The sequence below is a fragment of the Capricornis sumatraensis genome, chromosome 2, assembly GCF_032405125.1.
Source record: "Capricornis sumatraensis isolate serow.1 chromosome 2, serow.2, whole genome shotgun sequence".
Lineage (NCBI taxonomy): Eukaryota > Metazoa > Chordata > Mammalia > Artiodactyla > Bovidae > Capricornis > Capricornis sumatraensis.
In genome coordinates this window covers 191,793,803-191,814,773 of record NC_091070.1, presented here as the reverse complement: position 1 = coordinate 191,814,773, position 20,971 = coordinate 191,793,803, and the positions used below count along the sequence as shown (strand labels likewise).

Here is a 20,971-nt window from a genome sequence, read left to right as displayed (position 1 = left end):
GTCGGTCCTCATACCACAGTGATTCTTCCTCAGAAGCTTCTCCTCAATAGTCTCCCCTGGCTGACCACCACTGTGGCTGAGGCCCTTGCTGCACGCTGCTCGGACTGCAGCCGACACTCATAATCAGGACTGCGTCCCTACTGCTGCTCTAGCCCCACTCTTCTGTCCTCTTCAAAATGCCAGTGATCTTTCTTAACAAAACAAAAACTAAACTGAACCAAGAAAAGGATCTGATCCCATCACTTACTTGCTCATAAACCTCCTTTAGACCCCCGCTGCCTTAAGTACCTAGAAAGTAAAAGCAGGTCTCCAGCACTGACTGGCATGCGAAGCTCTTCACCAGCTGACCACAACCTACACACAGACCTCATCTGCTTCTTTCCTAAACCCTTCTGCTCTAACCACACTGAACTCCTAGGCGCTTGAGCACACAGGACTTGCCGTGATGCCATGCTACCTCGAAGCTCTTTCCTCTGCCTAGAGTGCTTTTTCTCCAACACAATAAATTACTACTTTTATTTTGCTATAGGCTGCATCTTTGTGTCCCTTTAAAGTTCATATGCTGAAACTGAATCCCTGATGTGATGGTATTTGGAGATGGGGCCTTTAGGAAGAGAGTCATGAGAGCTCTGTTCTTTTCAAAGAGACCACAGGGTGTTCCCTCAGCCCTTTCACCATGTGAGGTTAAAGCAAGGAGACAGTTGTCCATGAATCTGGAAGCAGGTCCTCACCAGACACCAAAGCTGAGGGCACCTTGTCCCTGGACTTCCCAACCTCCAGAACTATAAGAAATTAATTTCTGTTCTTTAAAGCCATCCATTCTATAGTACTTTAATATAGTACCCTAAATAGGAAGTCAAGAAACACCTGGAGTAACAGGCAAATTTGGCCTTGGAATACGGAATGAAGCAGGGCAAAGATTAGAGTTTTGCCAAGAACATGCACTGGTCATAGCAAACACATTCTTCCAACAACACAAGAGAAGACTCTACACATGGACATCACCAGATGGTCAACACCGAAATCAGACTGATTATATTCCTTGCAGCCAAAGACGGAGAAGCTCTATACAGTCAACAAAAACAAGACCAGGAGCTGACTGTGGCTCAGATCATGAACTCCTTATTGCCAAATTCAGACTAAAATTGAACAAAGTAAGGAAAATCACTAGACCATTCAAGTATGACCTAAATCAAATCCCTTATGATTATACAGTGGAAGTGAGACATAGATTTAAGGGCCTAGATCTGATAGATAGAGTACCTGATGAAATATGGATGGAGGTTCGTGACATTGTACAGGAGACAGGGATCAAGACCATATCCATGGAAAAGAAATGCAAAAAAGCAAAATGGCTGTCTGGGGAGGCCTTACAAATAGCTGTGAAAAGAAGAGAAGCGAAAAGCAAAGGAGAAAAGGAAAGATAAAAGCATCTGAATGCAGAGTTCCAAAGAATAGCAAGAAGAGATAAGAAAGCCTTCCTCAGCGATCAATGCAAAGAAATGGAGGAAAACAACAGAATGGGAAAGACTAGAGATCTCTTCAAGAAAATTAGAGATATCAAGGGAACATTTCACGCAAAGATGGGCTCAATAAAGGACAGAAATGGTATGGACCTAACAGAAGCAGAAGATATTAAGAAGAGGTGGCAGGAATACACAGAAGAACTGTACAGAAAAGATCTTCATGACCCAGATAATCATAATGGTGTGATCATTCACCTAGAGCCAGACCTCCTGGAATGTGAAGTCAAGTGGGCCTTAGAAAGCATCACTACGAACAAAGCTAGTGGAGGTGATGGAATTCCAGTTGAGCTATTTCAAATCCTGAAAAGATGATGCTGTGAAAGTGCTGCACTCAATATGCCAGCAAATTTGGAAAACTCAGCAGTGGCCACAAGACTGGAAAAGGTCAGTGTTCATTCCAATCCCAAACAAAGGCAAGGCCAAAGAATGCTCAAACTACCACACAATTGCACTCATCTCCCATGCTAGTAAAGTAATGCTCAAAATTCTCCAAGCCAGGCTTCAGCAATATGTGAACCGTGAACTTCCTGATGTTCAAGCTGGTTTTAGAAAAGGCAGAGGAACAAGAGATCAAATTGACAACATCTGCTGGATCATGGAAAAAGCAAGAGAGTTCCAGAAAAACATCTATTTCTGCTTTATTGACTATGCCAAAGCCTTTGACTGTGTGGATCACAATAAGCTGTGGAAAACTGTTCAAGAGATGGGAATACCAGGCCACCTGACCTGCCTCTTGAGAAACCTATATGCAGGTCAGGAAGCAACAGTTAGAACGGGACATGGAACAACAGGCTGGTTCCAAATAGGAAAAGGAGTATGTCAAGGCTGTATATTGTCACCCTGCTTATTTAACTTCTATGCAGAGAAACGCTGGGCTGAAAGAAGCACAAGCTGGAATTAAGATTGCCGGGAGAAATATCAATAACCTCAGATATGCAGATGACACCACCCTTATGGCAGAAAGTGAAGAGGAACTAAAAAGCCTCTTGATGAAAGTGAAAGACGAGAGTGAAAAAGTTGGCTTAAAGCTCAACATTCAGAAGACGAAGATCACAGCATCTGGTCCCATCACTTCATGGGAAATAGATGGGGAAACAGTGGAAACAGTGTCAGACTTTATTTTTTGGGGCTCCAAAATCACTGCAGATGGTGACTACAGCCATGAAATTAAAAGACACTTACTCCTTGGAAGAAAAGTTATGACCAACCTAGATAGTACATTCAGAAGCAGAGACATTACTTTGCCAACAAAGGTTCGTCTAGTCAAGGCTATGGTTTTTCCTGTGGTCATGTATGGATATGAGAGTTGGACTGTGAAGAAGGCTGAGCGCCGAACAATTGATGCTTTTGAACTGTGGTGTTGGAGAAGACTCTTGAGAGTCCCCTGGACTGCAAGGTGATCCAACCAGTCCATTCTGAAGGAGATCAGCCCTGGGATTTCTTTGGAAGGAATGATGCTAAAGCTGAAACTCCAGTACTTTGGCCACCTCATGCAAAGAGTTGACTCATTGGAAAAGACTCTGATGCTGGGAGGGATTGGGGGCAGGAGGAGAAGGGGTCGACAGAGGATGAGATGGCTGGATGGTATCACTGACTCAATGGACGTGAGTCTGAGTGAACTCCGGGAGTTGGTGATGGACAGGGACGCCTGGCGTGCTGTGATTCATGGGGTCGCAAAGAGTCAGATACGAATGAGCGACTGAACTGAACTGAACTGAAGGACCCTGAATAGACTAAGACAGTCTTTAAAATCAGTTCAAGTATCATTTCTTTAATAAATTTTTCAAGATTCCACCAGACTAAGGTATTCCGTCTTCTGTTTTTATACTGAATTGTCATTCAGTACTATCTAGCAGCTGTGAATATATCAATGAATAAGACAAACACATTCTGCCTTTGAGGCTTTGAACACTACCTATCAGAAAAGACAATTACATAAGGGATTATAATTTCTTATAAGGAGCGGGTATAATAACCAGAGTATTATGAAAGTGTATAAGAGGAACCCGTGGGATATTATTTCGCCTTAAAAAGGAAGGAAATCCTGTTATATGCAATAACATGAATGAACCTTGAGTACACTGCGCTATTCCACTTACATGAGGTATCTGAGATAGTCAAATTCATAGAAACAAAAAGAAAGGTGGTTAGCAGGAGCTGGGGTGAGGGGAAAAAAGAGGAACTGTAGTTTAACTGGTATACAGTTTCAGTTTTACAAGATGAAAAAGTTCTGGAGATCTGCTTCACAAAAGGTAAGTATAATTATGCACTCAAAAATGGCTAAGATGGTAAATTTTATGTTTTGTGTTTTTCATAATTTTTCAATTTCATATTGAATAATTTCAATATCCTTTTCAAACAGAAAGGAATAAGAAGGGGACCCAGCCTATCATGATCAAAGAGAGCCTAACAATGAACTGACATTTAGGCTGAGGCCTAAGTAAGAGTCCAGCATCTTCAGCCTCGCGCACAGGCTTACTGCTCAGTCCTCATCTGAGCTCACCCTCCAGCCACAGTTCACACTGCTGACTGCTCCATCATTCCTGAAACACCTCCTCCATGTGGCTTCCAGGAGAGATCACTCCCTGGGTCCTCTTACTTCACTAGCCACTCCTCACTCTGCTCAGCTGGTTCCTCTCTTGTCACCCCAGTCCCTAAACACTAGAGTTCCCAGGAACCTAGTCCTCAGAAATCTACGTTAGACAGACGCACTGCCTGGGTGGTCTCACTGAAATACTAAAGAGTAAGACTGTGTTGGGTAGGGCTGAGCTTTGGACCAAACCACTGTTTAATATCTAAGATATCTGTCAACCCTGAGAAACCAATTTTTGCTCCTTTGGAGGGCTGCTGGCCCTGCTGAGAATGCACAGTGTAACGGTCTTAAATACTATCCCCAAGCTGAAGGCCCTTACAGTTTATCTCCAGCATGGACCTCTTCCTAAACACCAGGCACGTATCCAATGCCTCCTCTGACATCTACACTAGGAATATTTACTAGGCATCTTAAAGAAACACATCTGAAAACAAGCTCTGGATCTTTCCTGTAAGATCAGATTACCTCCCTGCTCAGAACCCTCAATGCTCGACTCCATTCTGACCAAAAGGCCGTTTCAGTGGCCTCCAGGGCTCTAGTGAGGAGCTGCCCTCTGCTTCACTTCTGAATCTCATCTAAAAGGCATACCCACCCCCTAGGCCAGCATGCTCTAGGCCCCATTCCTTGCTTCATCTTCTTCTATAGCACTCACCATCTAACATTCTATACTTAATTGTTTGCTGTCTGTCTTCCCTCGGCCAGAATATAAGCTCCTCCAGGGCAGAATTTTTGCTTTGTCTGTTGCATCAGCAGCCCTTGATACACAGCAGGTGCTCAATAAACATTTGGTGAATGAATGAATGAATGTTAAGCATCTAATAAATACTTAGGAAATGAAAGAGAAGGGGAAAGGATTCTAGGCCTAGAGAATTGTATGTGTGAGTCTACCACCAGAGAGAGTGTGGCATATTTAAAGCACATTCTTCTATCTCCATAACAACAAATACTGAGTTGTATTAAACTTTACCTTTTTACAGCTGTGGGGCCCTAATTGGACTGTGTTACTCAACAAGCTGGGGGCTTCCTTGTAGCTCAGCTGGTAAAGAATCTAGGTGCAATGCAGGAAGCCCTGGTTCAATTCCTGGGTACAGAAGCTCCCCTGGAGAATGGATAGGCTACCCACTAGTATTATTGGGCTTCCCTGGTGGCTCATACAATACAGAATCTGCCTTCCACAGCCTCAGAAATGTTCCAGAGCTTCTGCCTGCTAGTAAAGTAATGCTCAAAATTCTCCAAGCCAGTCTTCAGCAGTACGTGAACCGTGAACTTCCTGATGTTCAAGCTGTTTAGAAAAGGCAGAGGAACCAGAGATCAAATTGACAACATCTGCTGGATCATGGAAAAAGCAAGAGAGCTCCAGAAAAACATCTATTTCTGCTTTATTGACTATGCCAAAGCCTTTGACTGTGTGGATCACAATCAACTGTGGAAAACTGTTCAAGAGATGGGAATACCAGACCACCTGACCTGCCTCTTGAGAAATCTGTATGCAGGTCAGGAAGCAACAGTTAGAACGGGACATGGAACAACAGACTGGTTCCAAATAGGAAAAGGAGTACGTCAAGGCTGTATATTGTCACCCTGCTTATTTAACTTCTATGCAGAGAAACGCTGGGCTGAAAGAAGCACAAGCTGGAATCAAGATTGCCAGGAGAAATATCAATAACCTCAGATATGCAGATGACACCATCCTTATGGCAGAAAGTGAAGAGGAACTAAAAAGCCTCTTGATGAAAGTGAAAGTGAAAAAGTTGGCTGAAAGCTCAACATTCAGAAAACTAAGATCATGGCATCCGGTCCCATCACTTCTTGGGAAATAGATGGAGAAACAGTGGAAACAGTGTCAGGCTTTATTTTTGGGGGCTCCAAAATCACTGCAGATGGTGACTACAGCCATGAAATTAAAAGACACTTACTCCTTGGAAGAAAAGTTATGACCAAACTAGATAGCATATTCAAAAGCAGAGACATTTCTTTGCCGACTAAGGTCCGTCTAGTCAAGGCTATGGTTTTTCCTGTGGTCATGTATGGATGTGAGAGTTGGACTCTCAAGAAAGCTGAGCACCGAAGAATTGATGCTTTTGAACTGTGGTGTTGGAGAAGACTCTTGCGAGTCCCTCGGACTGGAAGGAGATGCAACCAGTCTATTCTGAAGGAGATCAGCCCTGGGATTTCTTTGGAAGGAATGATGCTAAAGCTGAAACTCCAGTACTTTGGCCACCTCATGCAAAGAGTTGACTCACTGGAAAAGACTCTGATGTTGAGAGGGATTGGGGGCAGGAGGAGAAGGGGACGACAGGGGATGAGATGCTGGATGGCATCACTGACTCGATGGACGTGAGTCTGAGTGAACTCTGGGAGTTGGTGATGGACAGGGAGGCCTGGCATGCTGCGATTCATGGGGTTGCAAAGAGTCGGACACAACTGAGCGACTGAACTGAACTGACTGAACTGAACCAAAAGCCTATGACACTTTAAGGCTGCCTGTCCCTTTTTTCGCACAGATAGAAGTTCAACTGAAATCTCTTTCCATGTAATTTTAACTAATACCTACCAGACCACAGTCAGATAGGATATAGTATTTTCTGTCACCTTTCATTTCTACACTTGTGAAAAGGAGACTGACATTTGCTTGCTTCTAACTACAAATGGGCTTTGTGAGTACTAACTAAGGTAATGTATGTAAAAATGCTCTGTAAATGCAAACATCAAATAAAGTAAAGATCTGTTATAGTTATCTAAACTGCTCTTAAAAGGTTATTTTGTGGTTATTTTGCACACACCTTTGCTTACAGGAATAAAACTCCACTGAAAACACTTTTATATTTCTCTTTTAAAAAGATATTCCATGTTCTTCTGGTAACATGCTCTAATTCACCTTAATCCTTACAGGCATAAAGAAATACATTAGGCTTAACAAAAAAGGTTCAAAGTGCAGAAACGGAGAATGAAGCCAAGGAGAACAAAAGGGAGTGAAAGTAAGGCACTGTATGTTTTGTGTGTGGAAAGAACACAGAACTGAGGGTAAAGACACACTGGTTTAAGCTCACCACTAGCTGTATGATTTTAGACCAGGGTTTCTTAACCCTGGCATTACTGATATTTTCGGGTGGATAATTCTTTGCTAAGGGGGGCTGTTCTATGCATTGTGGGATGTATGCAATATCCCAGGCCTCTACCCACTATGTGCCAGTAGTTCCCCTCTCGTGACAACCAAAAAGGTCTCCAGACATTACTAAGTATCCCCTGGCTGGGAACCACAATCTTATGTAAGACTTGTTATCTTCATACTTAATTTTAGATCATCTTTGAAATGAAAGCATTTACCCATAGATCTAAGATCCCTCTTTGGCTCTAAAAATGCTAAAATTCTATAAAAGATCAAAACAAAGATGACTGTTAAGTGCAACTTCACTTTCACTTTTTACTTTCATTCATTGGAGAAGGAAATGGCAACCCACTCCAGTGTTCTTGCCTGGAGAATCCCAGGGACTGGGGAGCCTGGTGGGCTGCCGTCTATGGGGTCGCACAGAGTCGGACACGACTGAAGTGACTTAGCAGCAGCAGCAGTCTTATTAAAGAGAAATAAGTTATGTCATGAAGGAAGTTAATATTTTTGTTCAGTTTTCCTTATTACCTTAATCAGTTCAGTTCAGTCGCTCAGTCGTGTCTGACTCTTTGCGACCCCATGAATCGCAGTATGCCAGGCCTCCCTGTCCATCACCAACTCCCAGAGTTCACTCAGATTCACCTCCATCAAGTCAGTGATGCCATTCAGCCATCTCATCCTCTGTCGTCCCCTTCTCCTCCTGCCCCCAATCCCTCCCAGCATCAGAATCTTTTCCAGTGAGTCAACTCTTTGCATGAGGTGGCCAAAGTACTGGAATTTCAGCTTTAAGCATCATTCCTTCCAAAGAAATCCCAGGGCTGATCTCCTTCAGAATGGACTGGTTGGATCTCCTTGCAGTCCAATGGACTCTCAAGAGTCTTCTCCAACACCACAGTTCAAAAGCAACAATTCTTCAGCACTCAGCCTTCTTCACAGTCCAACTCTCATATCCATACACGACCACAGGAAAAACCATAGTGTTGACTAGACGGACCTTAGTCGGCAAAGTAATGTCTCTGCTTTTGAATATGCTATCTAGGTTGGTCATAACTTTTCTTCCAAGGAGTTTAAGCGTCTTTTAATTTCATGGCTGCAGTCACCATCTGCAGTGATTCTGGAGCCCCCCAAAATGATAAAACTTTCTTGTATATTTAAAATGATTCAATTATAAAATCTTTTAAAAATATGAGAAGATAATTGGGTTATTTGTGAAAATGTCAATATCAAATGACTAAAAAAATATAAAGACTATTCTAGAATCTATATTAAAGGGATATGATAACCAAATGCAATGCATAATTTTTTATTCAATCCTGTATTTTTTTCCAACACAAGGATACATCTGAAGTGCTTAATATGGGGCCTAGTACTTTATCATATGATTTTTTTAAAGGTTATATTTCATTTATAGTTATTATAAAATATCTGCTATACTCCCATGTTGTACAATATATCCTTGCAACTTATTTTATACCTAATAGTTTATGCCTCTTAATCCCTTACGCCTATGTTGCCCCTCCTCACCGCCTTTTATAAACTTACCAACAGCTGCTGACATTAGAAAGTGCTGAATGAGAAAGCAAGGTAAACAAGATAAATATCTTCAAAGGGGAAAAAAGTGAATCAAGTGTCAACTTTTTGCCCCCTAACTGAAACTAGAATCTAACAAAGGAAATGGTGGTGATGAAGATACAGCAAGCTTATGAGGAAGGATATACTAAAGATAAGACAGTGAAAGACTTCCTCATGTCAGAAAGACAGTTTGGTCAAGTACACAAAATGCTTCTTGAGAAGCGGAAAGCTAGTTCCCTTCCTGACTTTGCTAATGATCCGAGTCAAGGTCCTTAGCCCTAAACTGACGAGATATAACATCACAAGACCCCGATGGTCTCTTCCAGCTTTGAAACACATCTTCAACCTTAATCTTTAAATTTATAACTTTTAACATTTTTATTGGAACAGAGAGAGGAGAGGACAGAAAATATTCTCACTTCTACAGATAACTGCTTTGTTTTACAAAGTGTATCTTGCCAAGTATTCTTGATATTTCTCTCCCATGTTAAAATTACTGTGAACTGGGTGAATCCAAGGTAACTCAGCATGGATTCTGATAGTTGATCCTCCTTAACAAATACTTGGAACTTCTTTATCACAGACATGTTTTATACTCCAACCATAAAAACCCCAAAGTAATGAAAAGCAAACAGGACTTGCTTGTTATTCTCTACAGATGTCAGTATGTCTGCACACATCTCATGAACCAATTGTTTTTTATGGTACAAGTTTTATATATCACACATACATTTTTTGCCTGGTATAACTGAATAATGATTGCTCAACAGACAACAGATATCTTCTCAAAACCAAATATGATATACAAACTAGTGAAATATAGGATGATCTGCTGCTACTGTTGTTTAAATGTTTCATTTAAAAACATTTCAAATGAAGCAGAAGGAAATCTTACAAAATGAAAAGTACTAACATTTTTAAAGTATTATAGTATTTTAGTAAACATAAAACACTCCAACATAAAACTAAACACTCCCCCCCACACACACACACAAATGTTAATAATAAACTAAGGATTCCTAATTCCTAATGTTATTAATAACAGACAAGTTTTTCATTTAGCTTTAAAAACAATCTTTTTTGGGGGGTATTATCAACAATTATAAGAGATTTTTAGCCTAAAAAAAGGCCAATTTCTAGAGCAATTTCTCTTTCCTGGGGGGAGAAATGCACAAATACGATTTTAGGACAAAACATAATGACATTTAGCTGAAATAATTAGCACCATTCTTAAAAGAGGTGCTGGTTGAGAGAATCATTAACCTAATATTAAACATGCAACAAGTACATAAATACAAATTCTGTACATTCCATGGCACTAAAAGAAATATCACTTGAAAAAATAGTATCACTTGGTTTCCGGGCAATGGATACCACTATAGATCAAATTACATCACAAAAAAATTCTTGAGGCACTACTCAAATGCCTTGGAGAGATCTAATCTCTTCATACTTAACCCACAACTCTTCAAGGCCTTACTTTTCTGAATTATAACATTATAATTTATTGGACACAGAGCAGAGGAAACCCATCAGCCTTGAAACTCTAACAGGGAAGGGACTCTGTGATTGGTTCACTCTTGTATTCCCAACATCTACTTAGGGCCGAGCATACATTCAGTGCTCAATAAAAACTTACTGAATGAAGGTAGATTTAAGTGTTTTATTGAATGGACTATTACCTGTCTTGCTGCTCTGACATTTTGGGTATAATGCCTGTTTTTATCATTGGAATTTGATTTCTATCTTTATTTAATGTAAATCAGAGAACTCTTCTAAGAACTCTCTACCTTTTTCCTGTATTTTAATAAAAATTCCAGAAACAGCAGTCTTGCCCTCTTAGAAATAAGTAAGTAGACGTGAAAGAGTACATTAAGGTGAACAAATGACCGAAAAGAGTCAAGTGAGTGGACTGTTTCTCGAAAACAGCTGCTGCTGCTAAGTCACGTCAGTCATGTCTTCTTGAAAACAGCAGATGAGGCTAAGTCTGGAGCCACCAAGAGCCCAACAGTCAGGAGTAGCAGTGCCCAGCTCAGTTCAGTTACTCAGTCGTGTCTGACTCTGCAAGCCCATGGACCACAGCATACCAGGCCTCCCTGTAGCAGTGCTACAAGTCCCAGAAATCACAGGTGACCAGGGAAGGCCGTGCTGGCCAGGTATGCATCTCTATTCCACCCCTTTGGCAATGCAAAGCTAAACAAAAAAAATCTATGCTTTAAAAACAGCTGTTTCCAAGACAGAGTCATAGATCTCAGAGAGTCTCTAAATTCTGGTGGGTTAATCTAAAGGTGAGTCCAAACATACCTGAGTCATAGATAACAAAGTTCTAAAATCAGTCAACAAGGCAAAATGCTCGGAGATATTAGGTGAGGAATGGGGGAACAAGGAGAAAAGGAGAAAGGCAGGAAAAGCAACTAAACAGAAGCTCCATTAAAGCTCAAAATGTGACTCAAATTCGAAAAGTCCTGCTGAACCATATCTTCTGAGCCAGTTTTCCTATAGCCAGAATTAGGAACTATCTAGTAAGTATATAATCAAATATGAAATTTAGATTGAAAAAAAAAAGTTCCCAATTTTATGTTAGGAAGTAATATACTTTTTCCAGTTTTTCAGTTACATAAAACACAAAACCTTCCTATATTTAACTTTCCTCAGTTGCAAAGTTTTAAAACAATTTTAGAATCTAGGCAAAATTTTCCTAAGAATCATGAAATACTTTAATCATTTTTTAAAGCTATTTTCATTTTTAATGGACACCAGAGTTTGGTTTGTCTTCATTTAACAGAGTTTATGTACTTTTTAAAAACTTAATCTTTTTTTAATTCAGTAAAACAGAAAAGAATTACCTGTGTACCCTATCACCCCAAAATAACAGCCATTAGTGTTTAGCATCAGTGTATTTAGAAAACCAAGTGCGTATATTTACACATGCTATTTTCTCAAAGGCCTCATAGCTTTTAACTTCTCAAAGAGATTAAAGAATGAAAATTAACCATAGATTTAGTGTAAGATGCCCATTTCATGGAGGAGAAAACTGAGGCTCAGAGAGGCAAACTGACTTGCCCAATAAACTTAATAGTTAGCAATCAACAGAACCCTGAAGAGAAATGTACTATCTCCCAAATTCCTGGTTTAATATTCTTTCAAACACCATTTGATTTTTTATTTCCCTAAGGTATTCCTTCTCCATTCATTTATTTACCCAGTCAAACACTGTGAGCCAGGGGTCTGAGGGACACAGAGATAAAAAAGAAATATTACTGCTCCTCAAGTCCAGTGGAAATACAGATACATACACGTAAATACACCTTTTTGTTAGCTAAAATATGGTCATTTCTTTACTTGGTGTACCTACAAAATGCCACTGGGAGAATGTGGCCACGTGAGACAAGAGTGCCTTGAAGAGAAACGGCATTTAAGGTAATCTCGAAGAATAAATCCATGTTAGCCAGAGAGATGCTTACTGAGGTTTGGGGAGGAGAGTGAGGGGACAGACAGCCCCTGAACACAGCACTGGAAGGCAGGAGGCATGGTGGGGTAGAGAAGGATGGAGACCTTGGAAGAAAGGAGTTCAGATTTTACCTACAGGAATTAAAGAGCCACCAAACATTTTTAAGAAAGGTTATCTCATAACTAAAATTTATATTTTACAAAGATCATTCTGGTACCCATGAGTGGCACAGAGAAACAGTAAGAAAGGGACATGAACAAAACCAGAGCAGTAACAGAGGGGGCAGGAGAGATATTTATGGTTAGAATTAACAGGCTACTTGATAAGAAGACCAAGTAAGGAGTCTTAAATAAATTAAATAATTGACAGATGGTGTTGCCACTGGCAGTATGGAATACCTTCATATTTTTTAGGATCTGTATTTTAAATTGCTATAATTTAAATTGCTACTAAAATGCTACACGGTAGGCTTCTAATGGTAAGTTGCAGAAAGCAATTCAATTTTCAACCAAAACTGCCAATATGAGTGAGGAATGGAAAGAAGAGGGAAAAAAAGCCTAAAAATTTTGATCTGTTTATGAAAGCTAGATTCTAAAAGAAGACAAAGTAGAAATTGAAAAGCACTGGCAACAGCGACTAACAAATCTTTCTGGAAAAGATTTTAACTTCAGAAACCATTTTGGAAGCCTACTGATAAAGAATGTATCATATTTATTTTTTAATAAAATATTTCTAACATAAACATCTTAAGTGAAAGTATATCAAATGCTGTCAAGTGAATTTCACAATGCACATAACTGAAACAACTTAAGATACTACAAGAAAGCAAACTATACTGGAACTTAAGAAGTGAGAAGACTTTGGTAGGCACTGAATATATTACTTATTTCCAAGAAGAAAAATAAAATTTTCAACTTAGCCCCAGAAAAAGATTCACCTTCATGGCTAAAGATTCCTACTTCATGGCTAAAATATTTCAATTTTGGTAAAGATTATCAAAATGAAATGCCAACTTAATTGTGTTAGCTCTTTTCTTCAGAACAAATAAGCATACACCGAATCTAATGTCACCTACTACTAATATGAGCTTAAGAAAAAATTTTTACTACTCAATTGTGACTGAAATATATTTCAATACTGAATAATAAAAATTCCTACTATAATAATGAGAATGAGAAATACAAACTTAGAAAAGAAACTAAAACTCCCTGGAAGGAAGGTGAGAAAAAACATCTACTCTTGAAAGTGAAGTACAACTTTCTTAGCAATGCCTCCACAATGCAAAAGTCTCAGGCTGATATGTCCCTTGTATCTCAATTTTCCAGGTACCTGAATGCTTGCTTCTTTATACACCCAACTTTCTTCTTATTTTCTTATTTTTGAAATCAAAACCGTGGTAAAATGTATTACACACTCCAGAACTTTCTCAAACTGAACAGACTGTAACCTTTTCTAGAGTGCGGCATCAGTAGAAACAGCCTCCCGGGGGCATGCAGCACACCGAGCTGCCGTACATCACTCCACACACACTGCCTTGCTTTCAAAGCTTCCTGTCCCCTCCTTCAGCCCTGAGCTACTTGTCACTTCTCACTACTGTGTCTGCCTACAGCAGCTCATCACCTCATGTCTGGACTCCTGCAAAACACTTCTAATTTGACAGGAAACCTAATATTAAAGCTTATTTGAACTATGTTTTTTTAAAAAAAGACAAAACAGCTAGGACTTCCCTGGTGGCTCAGTGGTAGAGAATCCACCTGCCAATGCAGGAGACACAGGTTTGACCTCTGATCCGGGAGGATCCCACATGCTGCGGAGCAACTAAGCCCATGCGCCACTTACTGAGTCTGTGCTCTAGAGCATGTGAACCACAACTACTGACCTCACACGCCTCAGCTACTGAAGCCCTCATTCTCCAGAGCCCGAGCTACAAAGCAGGAGAAGCCACCGCAATGAGAAGCTAGTGTACTGCAACTTTAGAGTAGCCCAACTCGCCGCAACTAGAGAAAAGTATGAGCTTTTCTGGGTCAAAAAAAGACCCAGAACAGTCAAAAATAAAAGCAATTAAACAAATAAAATAAAAACAAACTAAAACATAAACAAGTGAAGCGCATGATCTTGAGTGCATGCAGAATATGAGGGTGTTTTGAAATGGTTTAATCTTACATATTTTACTTCTGATTTCTCTTTGGTATTTCAAATAAGAAAAACTTCTGGAGAAAACTGAACTCCACAGACAGGAAAATTATTACTGAACCAAATCTTCCTAAATATGTTAATTCTTATAAGCAACAATTTTTCATCTTTGCACTCAAATTCAAATAAAATCCACGTTATATGCTTTTTGAGCAGTAAGCATGAAGCTCTGGAATACCTTGATGTCTGCTATTTAGGTTATATTACGGTTGAAATTCTTTCCTCAAATTATCAAAACAACATTTACTTTTCTAATATTGTTACTGGTTTCAAATTTTAAGCTAACAGGATTATTATGTTGCATAAAGCTGTCCCTACCTACTATGATTTCACTAGAATACACCTCACTGATACACAAAAGGTACTTCTTTCATGCCAAATTACATTCATTCTAATAGCAAATGGTCAGGTAATTACAAGTCAGATGAACTCATATGCCTAGTTCACAAAGGAGACACATATATACAAGATAATAAAGAAATTCTTATTTCAAAATTAATCTTTCAGAGTCCCTATTTATCACGTACTTTCAACTGAATTTTGGAATTCTTTTTTCCCTTTTTTTGGTCTTGCCCCGTGGTATGCAGAATCTTAGTTCCCAGCCCAGGGATGGAACTGCTGCCCCTTGTACTGGGGGTACAGAGTCTTAACCACTGGATTGCCACGGAAGTCCTGCGAATTATTTTAGTTTTTTAACTCTAAAACTTATAAATAGATTCCACATTTTCTAATTTAACAAGTCACAGTAGATCAGAAACTGTAAATCATATACTCAAATCACAAATAACTAACATTTATTTATAAGGTATTTACACCACATTCAAAGGAGGTAGGATTGTGTATTTTAGAGGAAAAAAAGGACACGAGTTTTAATATAAACCTTAGAATATTATGTAATATATAATGTATAATTTTAATTCATGTATAACTATCCACTTAATACCAAAAGAAAAAAAAAAGGCAAAAATAAGTTAAGGAGTTACAAATTAATGTGATTTTTATGTGATTTATATATAGTCTAGCAGGACCAACTTTGGGGCTCTTTAACAAAAAAGCAATGAAATCATGCAAATACTTCTGACAAAGTATTTCCAGAAGACTATCCACAATGAAACGGAACAAAACAAGGAGTTCACAATATTAGTGAGATCAGAGCATTAAATGTCACTTCTAGGGATAAGAATTAACATGAAACGCAACAGTAAGGTATTTCTGTTAAAAGTCTCCTTGCAAAAAAAATTCCATTTTAGTATTTTCTAAAGACAAAACAAGGAAACTTACTAACAAGTAAGGTATATTGCACAAGTGTTAAATTTTAAAATGTGCCTAAAAGGGTTCCTGCTTCTAAGTTCTAACTCTCTGGATAGGATCACAGTTCTTAAAAGGACCAACTCTGTCCCACCTCTAGGAGGGCAGAACCAGGGGGCACGCCCTGAACAGTGGTCAAGGGGGCTGACATTAACCATAAAAGAAACACTGAAGAATTCTAACAGTGGGGGTATTAAACATCTGGATAAGTTATTTGGAGCAGCTGTGAGATCTCACTCTTTAATAATAGAACAGACTCCTACCTGCTGTGGAAAGGTTGTGAAGTAAAGCTATTCAAAATCAAAACTGGTGAACTTTTCAAAATCCCATCCAGACCAAGACACCGAGAATTAAAACACATCTACACCCAGCACAACTTTCTGCAAAGCAGTACCTTTACGTCACTGGAAGATTATCTTAAAAAGTGGCTTTCTGTGCAGTGTTATGTATTCTACTAGATATCTGAGTCTTTTCTACCTGCATTCTCCTTGGTGCTACTGAACCAGAAGTTAACTGCTTTTACTTTCCAAATTTTAATTTTTAAACCAAATCCTAATTATAGCACGAGCCCAAATCACTAAACTGATTTACCTAACTGCATGACCTTGGGAAGTCACTTCTTGTAAAACTAGAGGCTTGCACTAAGATCCACCAGAATGTAACCTCCACATTCTGTTCCCAGCCCCGGAACCTGGAAGGATTAAATGCTTACCAAATGAGAGGACTGCTCCTGTTACCAAATGACAAATACAAAATAAATGCAATCATTTTTTTTCTTTTTTAACAATTGGATTTTGATCTGTATATTCCCAAACATTTTTCAGAGGACACTGAAGCTGAAATTTCCTATTGGGCCAATACAAATTTATGTAATTTCAGACCAGGACCTCATTTTAAAAAAATAAAACAAGTAGATTATACAAGAACTGACAATCTTCACCTTGTTTATGACACTTTCTTTTCTCCAACGTTCTACTGTGTCCTGTCCTTTTTTCATTTGAAAGGCAGGCAGCTGGTAGGGAGAGAGAGCACTGGACTTGCAGTGAGTGGGCCTGGATCCTAGTCCCATCTCTTTCATGAACTGACTCTGTGGGGACATGTCACTTCCCCTTTGGGGCTTGCCCGCTTGTGTATGTAAAACCAAGGAGACAAACTAAGCATTAATTTCTGAAGTCTTCTTTAAAAAGGTAGTATTCTCCCTTCATTCTATTATCTTATTCCCAGTGCCTTGATTCAGCCCTTGCAAGCCACAGCTTTCCTAGCTTGTACAGGAACCTCAAATTTGTCTCTTTCTTTATTTTTCTTTTTTATCTTAAAATGAATTCAATCTTAAGCCATGAGTTGAGTAGAATGAAAAACATACTGTCTTTGAAGTCAGAGAGACCAGTTTCAAATTCAGATTTTGCCACTAGCTAAGCACAGCTCTAAAATAGTGATGTTATTAACTACCTCACTGGGGATTAAGTACAATGTATAAAGCACCTAACAGCACCTGACACCGTATAGATGTTCAAAAATGATCAGTGCTCCTCCCTATTTCCCAAGATCAAATGCCTCAGGTTCCCACTGTCGACAAGGATGACCAACAAGCTGCACAAGTGGCAGGCAAGTAGATTTGTAAAACTACAGAGGCAACAACTGGATTAAATATTCTCACCAGGTTCCCATGTGCCTGTAACCTTGTCAGTCTTCTGGGTAAAGCATCCTCAGTCACCAGTAGCACCCCCCACCTCCCACTGTGTGACCCTGCAAAATTAAATGGTAGAACCAAATCCACAAGTCAAGAGGAAATGAAAACTTAACACGGGTCTTCAGAAAGTCATAGATTCTCTAGATTTTACGTGAAAGCAAACTCCTCAGCCTGTCATTCATGTGAAAGGAAGCCAGTTCCAATTCTCAGTGTTTAAATATTCAGGCAGGGCAGCTAATGTTAGTATTTAAACATACATTAGTACAGTTAATGTTAAAGTACCACCAAGCATTATAATTTAGTTTGATTTTGCAATTCCAGGAAATTAAAAAGTGTGATAAAAGAAAAATTAAGAGTAAATTTTTTCACAAAATGAGGATACACTGAACTTTGAAGAACTATAAAAGCAGCTTCAGAAAAAGCAGTGGCTTTCTTCTTGATTTCAAAACTGGGTCAAAACTAAAAGGAACAAGGAAAAGAGTGATGGGGGCTTGCAAACAGAAGCTCATTTCTTAAAGTGATTTAAGTACAGTTATTTAATTATATGGGACCTTTCCCCCAAAGTAGGAATAATTACAACCTTTACTTCCATACACTAGTCAGTGATACAGCTGAGTTACTGGGTAACAGAGGGCAATCAGTCAAGTGTGCGGAAGTCTGGAAACCAAAGAGATCTTGTGAAGAAATCTAGTTTTTTGAAGTGCTACTTTCTTTCCCAAGCTACTTCACCCCATGCTGCCAAAGCATGTGACTAAAAAGACAGAATATTATTTATGAAAAAATCCTTTCAGGAGGCTTAGCTTCATTAAGAATTATCGAAATTCACATCTCTACTTAAAAACCCAAACCACTAGAGTAAGCCAACCTGCTCTACTGGACCTTTGAAATGTACTATGCAGCAAATCGGACCAAAATCCCTATCATGAGCTGTCATTTTTCTGCAAAGGAATTATTCACCAACACTGTTGCTTCTGGTTGATCCTTTTTTTTAAAAAACAAAATGAGAGGTAAAGTTTGTTTTCTCCCTCATGTTCTTTGCTCACATCTCAAACTAAACAGAAGGAATCGTCTCCACCCAGACTTGAGATCTCTGATCAAAGCCATTCACCTAAGACGGCCCTTTCTCCTTAACAGACTCCTCCAGTCCCTTTATTTCCCACCCTGTCCCTGTCCCTCTGCAGAGCACCCTCATTGCTACAACCCCTTTCTCCAGTCTAGCTTTCCCTCATTTCTGACTTAATCGATGGCCAGTACCCAGACTTGGTCCCAGCTTCATCTTCCAACTCCAGTCCCAACACTGCCGAGCCCCTCCTCAGCTCTGACTCCTGTCCTGGCCTCTTATCTCTAACCTTTCTCAGTCTAATCCCCATGGCTTTAATACCTGATTTTATCGATGACGCCCCAACCCACATCTCATATTAATTATTGTCATTCCTGGCCTCTGCCCAGTCCCTCTTCATTTTAGACCCCAAACAATCTCTTTTTTCTGGTCCTTGGCTAAAACCCAAATCCCATCGTAACCTCAAGTCCTCCTCTGACCCAGCAAAGGCCTTTACTCTCGCTGGCCCATCCCACTTTTTCTCTGACTCTGAACCTGGTGCCTTCCCCGACTCCTTCACTGAAACCCTGGGCCACGAAATCTCGGGTCCTTGCCTGGTCTACTAGTACCCCATTTCTGACCGCCTGATAACACGCGCCATCCCCCATCACACTCTCCAGGCCAATGTGTCATCTTCCCCCATCTCGGGGATGCCAGCTTTGGACCCTCCTCCTCATCCCCTTCCCAGGCCTGCCCCGTTGGTGACCTCAGCTCAAAGCCCGAGAGACCCCTCCCCACCCTGCCGCGCAGCCCTGCCCCGCATCCCCAATTCAATTTCATCAGCCCTTACCCTATGTACTCCATTCCCCACCTGACCGCAGCCCGGTGGCCTCCGTCCTGACGAACCCGTTGCTCCATTTGCCCTTTCTCCGTGCCTCCCCTGCTCCACACGCCCTCCGCACTTCAAGCCCAGTGGGGTGTGTCCCCTCCCCACGGAACTCCAGCCCGCTGGCCTCTCCCACGGGGGTCACGGGTCGCCCCTCCTCACCTCGGCATCCACCACCTCGTGGTACGCGGGCGGGGGGTCGAACCCGCCGCCGCCTCCGGTGCTCCCGCCGCGGGAGGGGCCGTCGCCGCCGCCGCCGCCGCCGTCGCCCCGCGAGCCCCCGCCGGGCCCGGGGCTGGGGCCGCCACCGCTGTCCATCGGCTCGTAGCCGCCGTAGTCGAGGCCCGGCCGCTCGTTGGTGAGCAGCGCCACGGCTTCGTTGATGTCGTTCTTGGCCAGGCGCAGGGCCTTGCGGATGGTGGCGGGGTCCGAGAAGCCCATGCACAGAAGCGTGGTCATGTGCTGCTCCTCCTCCGATTCCATGGCTCCGGCCTCCGGGCCCCGCCGGCCGGCGAGCAGCGAAGCTGCGGGTCCGGGGCCTGGCGGGCCCAGCGGCGCTGCCTCTGCGCCGTCCCCGCGCCCGGGCGGGCCCTTGCGCTCCTGGGCTGCGCGCTCCGCGGCCGCCGGGCCAGGTTGGGCGCGGGCGTGGGCACCGCGAGCCGAGCTACGGCAGTGGGGCGCTCAGGAGCGGCGGCGGCCCGGCCCAGCCCTGCGCGCCGCCATGTTGGCCTCCTCCTCCGCCTCCGCCTCCTCCGGCCCGCGGGGCCGCGCCTCCGCTCCCGGAAGCCGCACGAGCCGCCGCGGGCCCCGCAGGTCACGGGTGAGGGTTGGGGGCTGATTTTTCTTTCGTTCGTTTTTTTTTTTATTTAAAAAACAGAGGCAACAAGGGAGGGGCCGCGCCGCGCAGCGTCTAGGTCGAAAGGGCCGCCATGAGGGCCAGGCGGAGGCGATGGAGGGTTCGCCGCCGCCGCCGCCGCCGCCGCCCGCCCATTCCTCCAGCAACAGGTTCCCCCGGGATCGGGAGGGGCGGGAGTGAAGCACAGCTCGCGGCGCGGAACATCCCCGAGCCGGCGATCTTGCCCTGCGCTGACGGCTGTTCCCTCCGAACCTCCCCGGAGTCCCCGCTGCAGTCCCGCTCCCGGACTCGCTCGCCCCGGCGCGGCCCGGAACGCACTCCTTCCTAAACGTAGTGCGCTTGGCCGCTGCTGTAACCCACCCCCAACCCGGTCTGACAGGGACCGCAGTCCTGAAGGAAGTCCTTCAGCCACGCTGCCTGAAATACCCTTCAGCGCCCACTTTAATTCATGCCGCAAACCGGGCAAATCGACCCACTCGGGCTGAAATGCACCATACTCTTGACCTAAATCCTCCCAACTTTCGCTGAAATCACCCTTAACTGGTTTAAGTGAATTCCCAGAGCTTGTTGAATTTGCTTTCCATCCTTGACTGACCACCACCTACGTACCCCCGGCTAACCTGAGTGGACTCTACCAAACACATGCCAGAGCCCCCTGAGAGTCTGAAACATATTTTTACAATCCGAACTCTAAATCCCAGTGCTCTCTGTGTAAACCTCCCAAAACTCCAGACTGCATCTCCTTCCT

At 42.0% G+C, this 20,971-nt stretch overlaps 1 protein-coding gene across 1 annotated transcript in view; it reads right to left on the bottom strand.

The window, feature by feature from the left end:
- USP24 (ubiquitin specific peptidase 24) overlaps positions 1-19,850 on the bottom strand; it is a 163,498-nt gene extending 143,648 nt beyond the window's left edge. Inside the window, exon 1 of the mRNA XM_068966782.1 lies at positions 19,530-19,850. Coding sequence (XP_068822883.1) covers positions 19,530-19,850 — 321 coding nt within the window. The remainder of the gene's footprint in view (positions 1-19,529) is intronic.
- Positions 19,851-20,971: the final 1,121 nt, after the last annotated feature.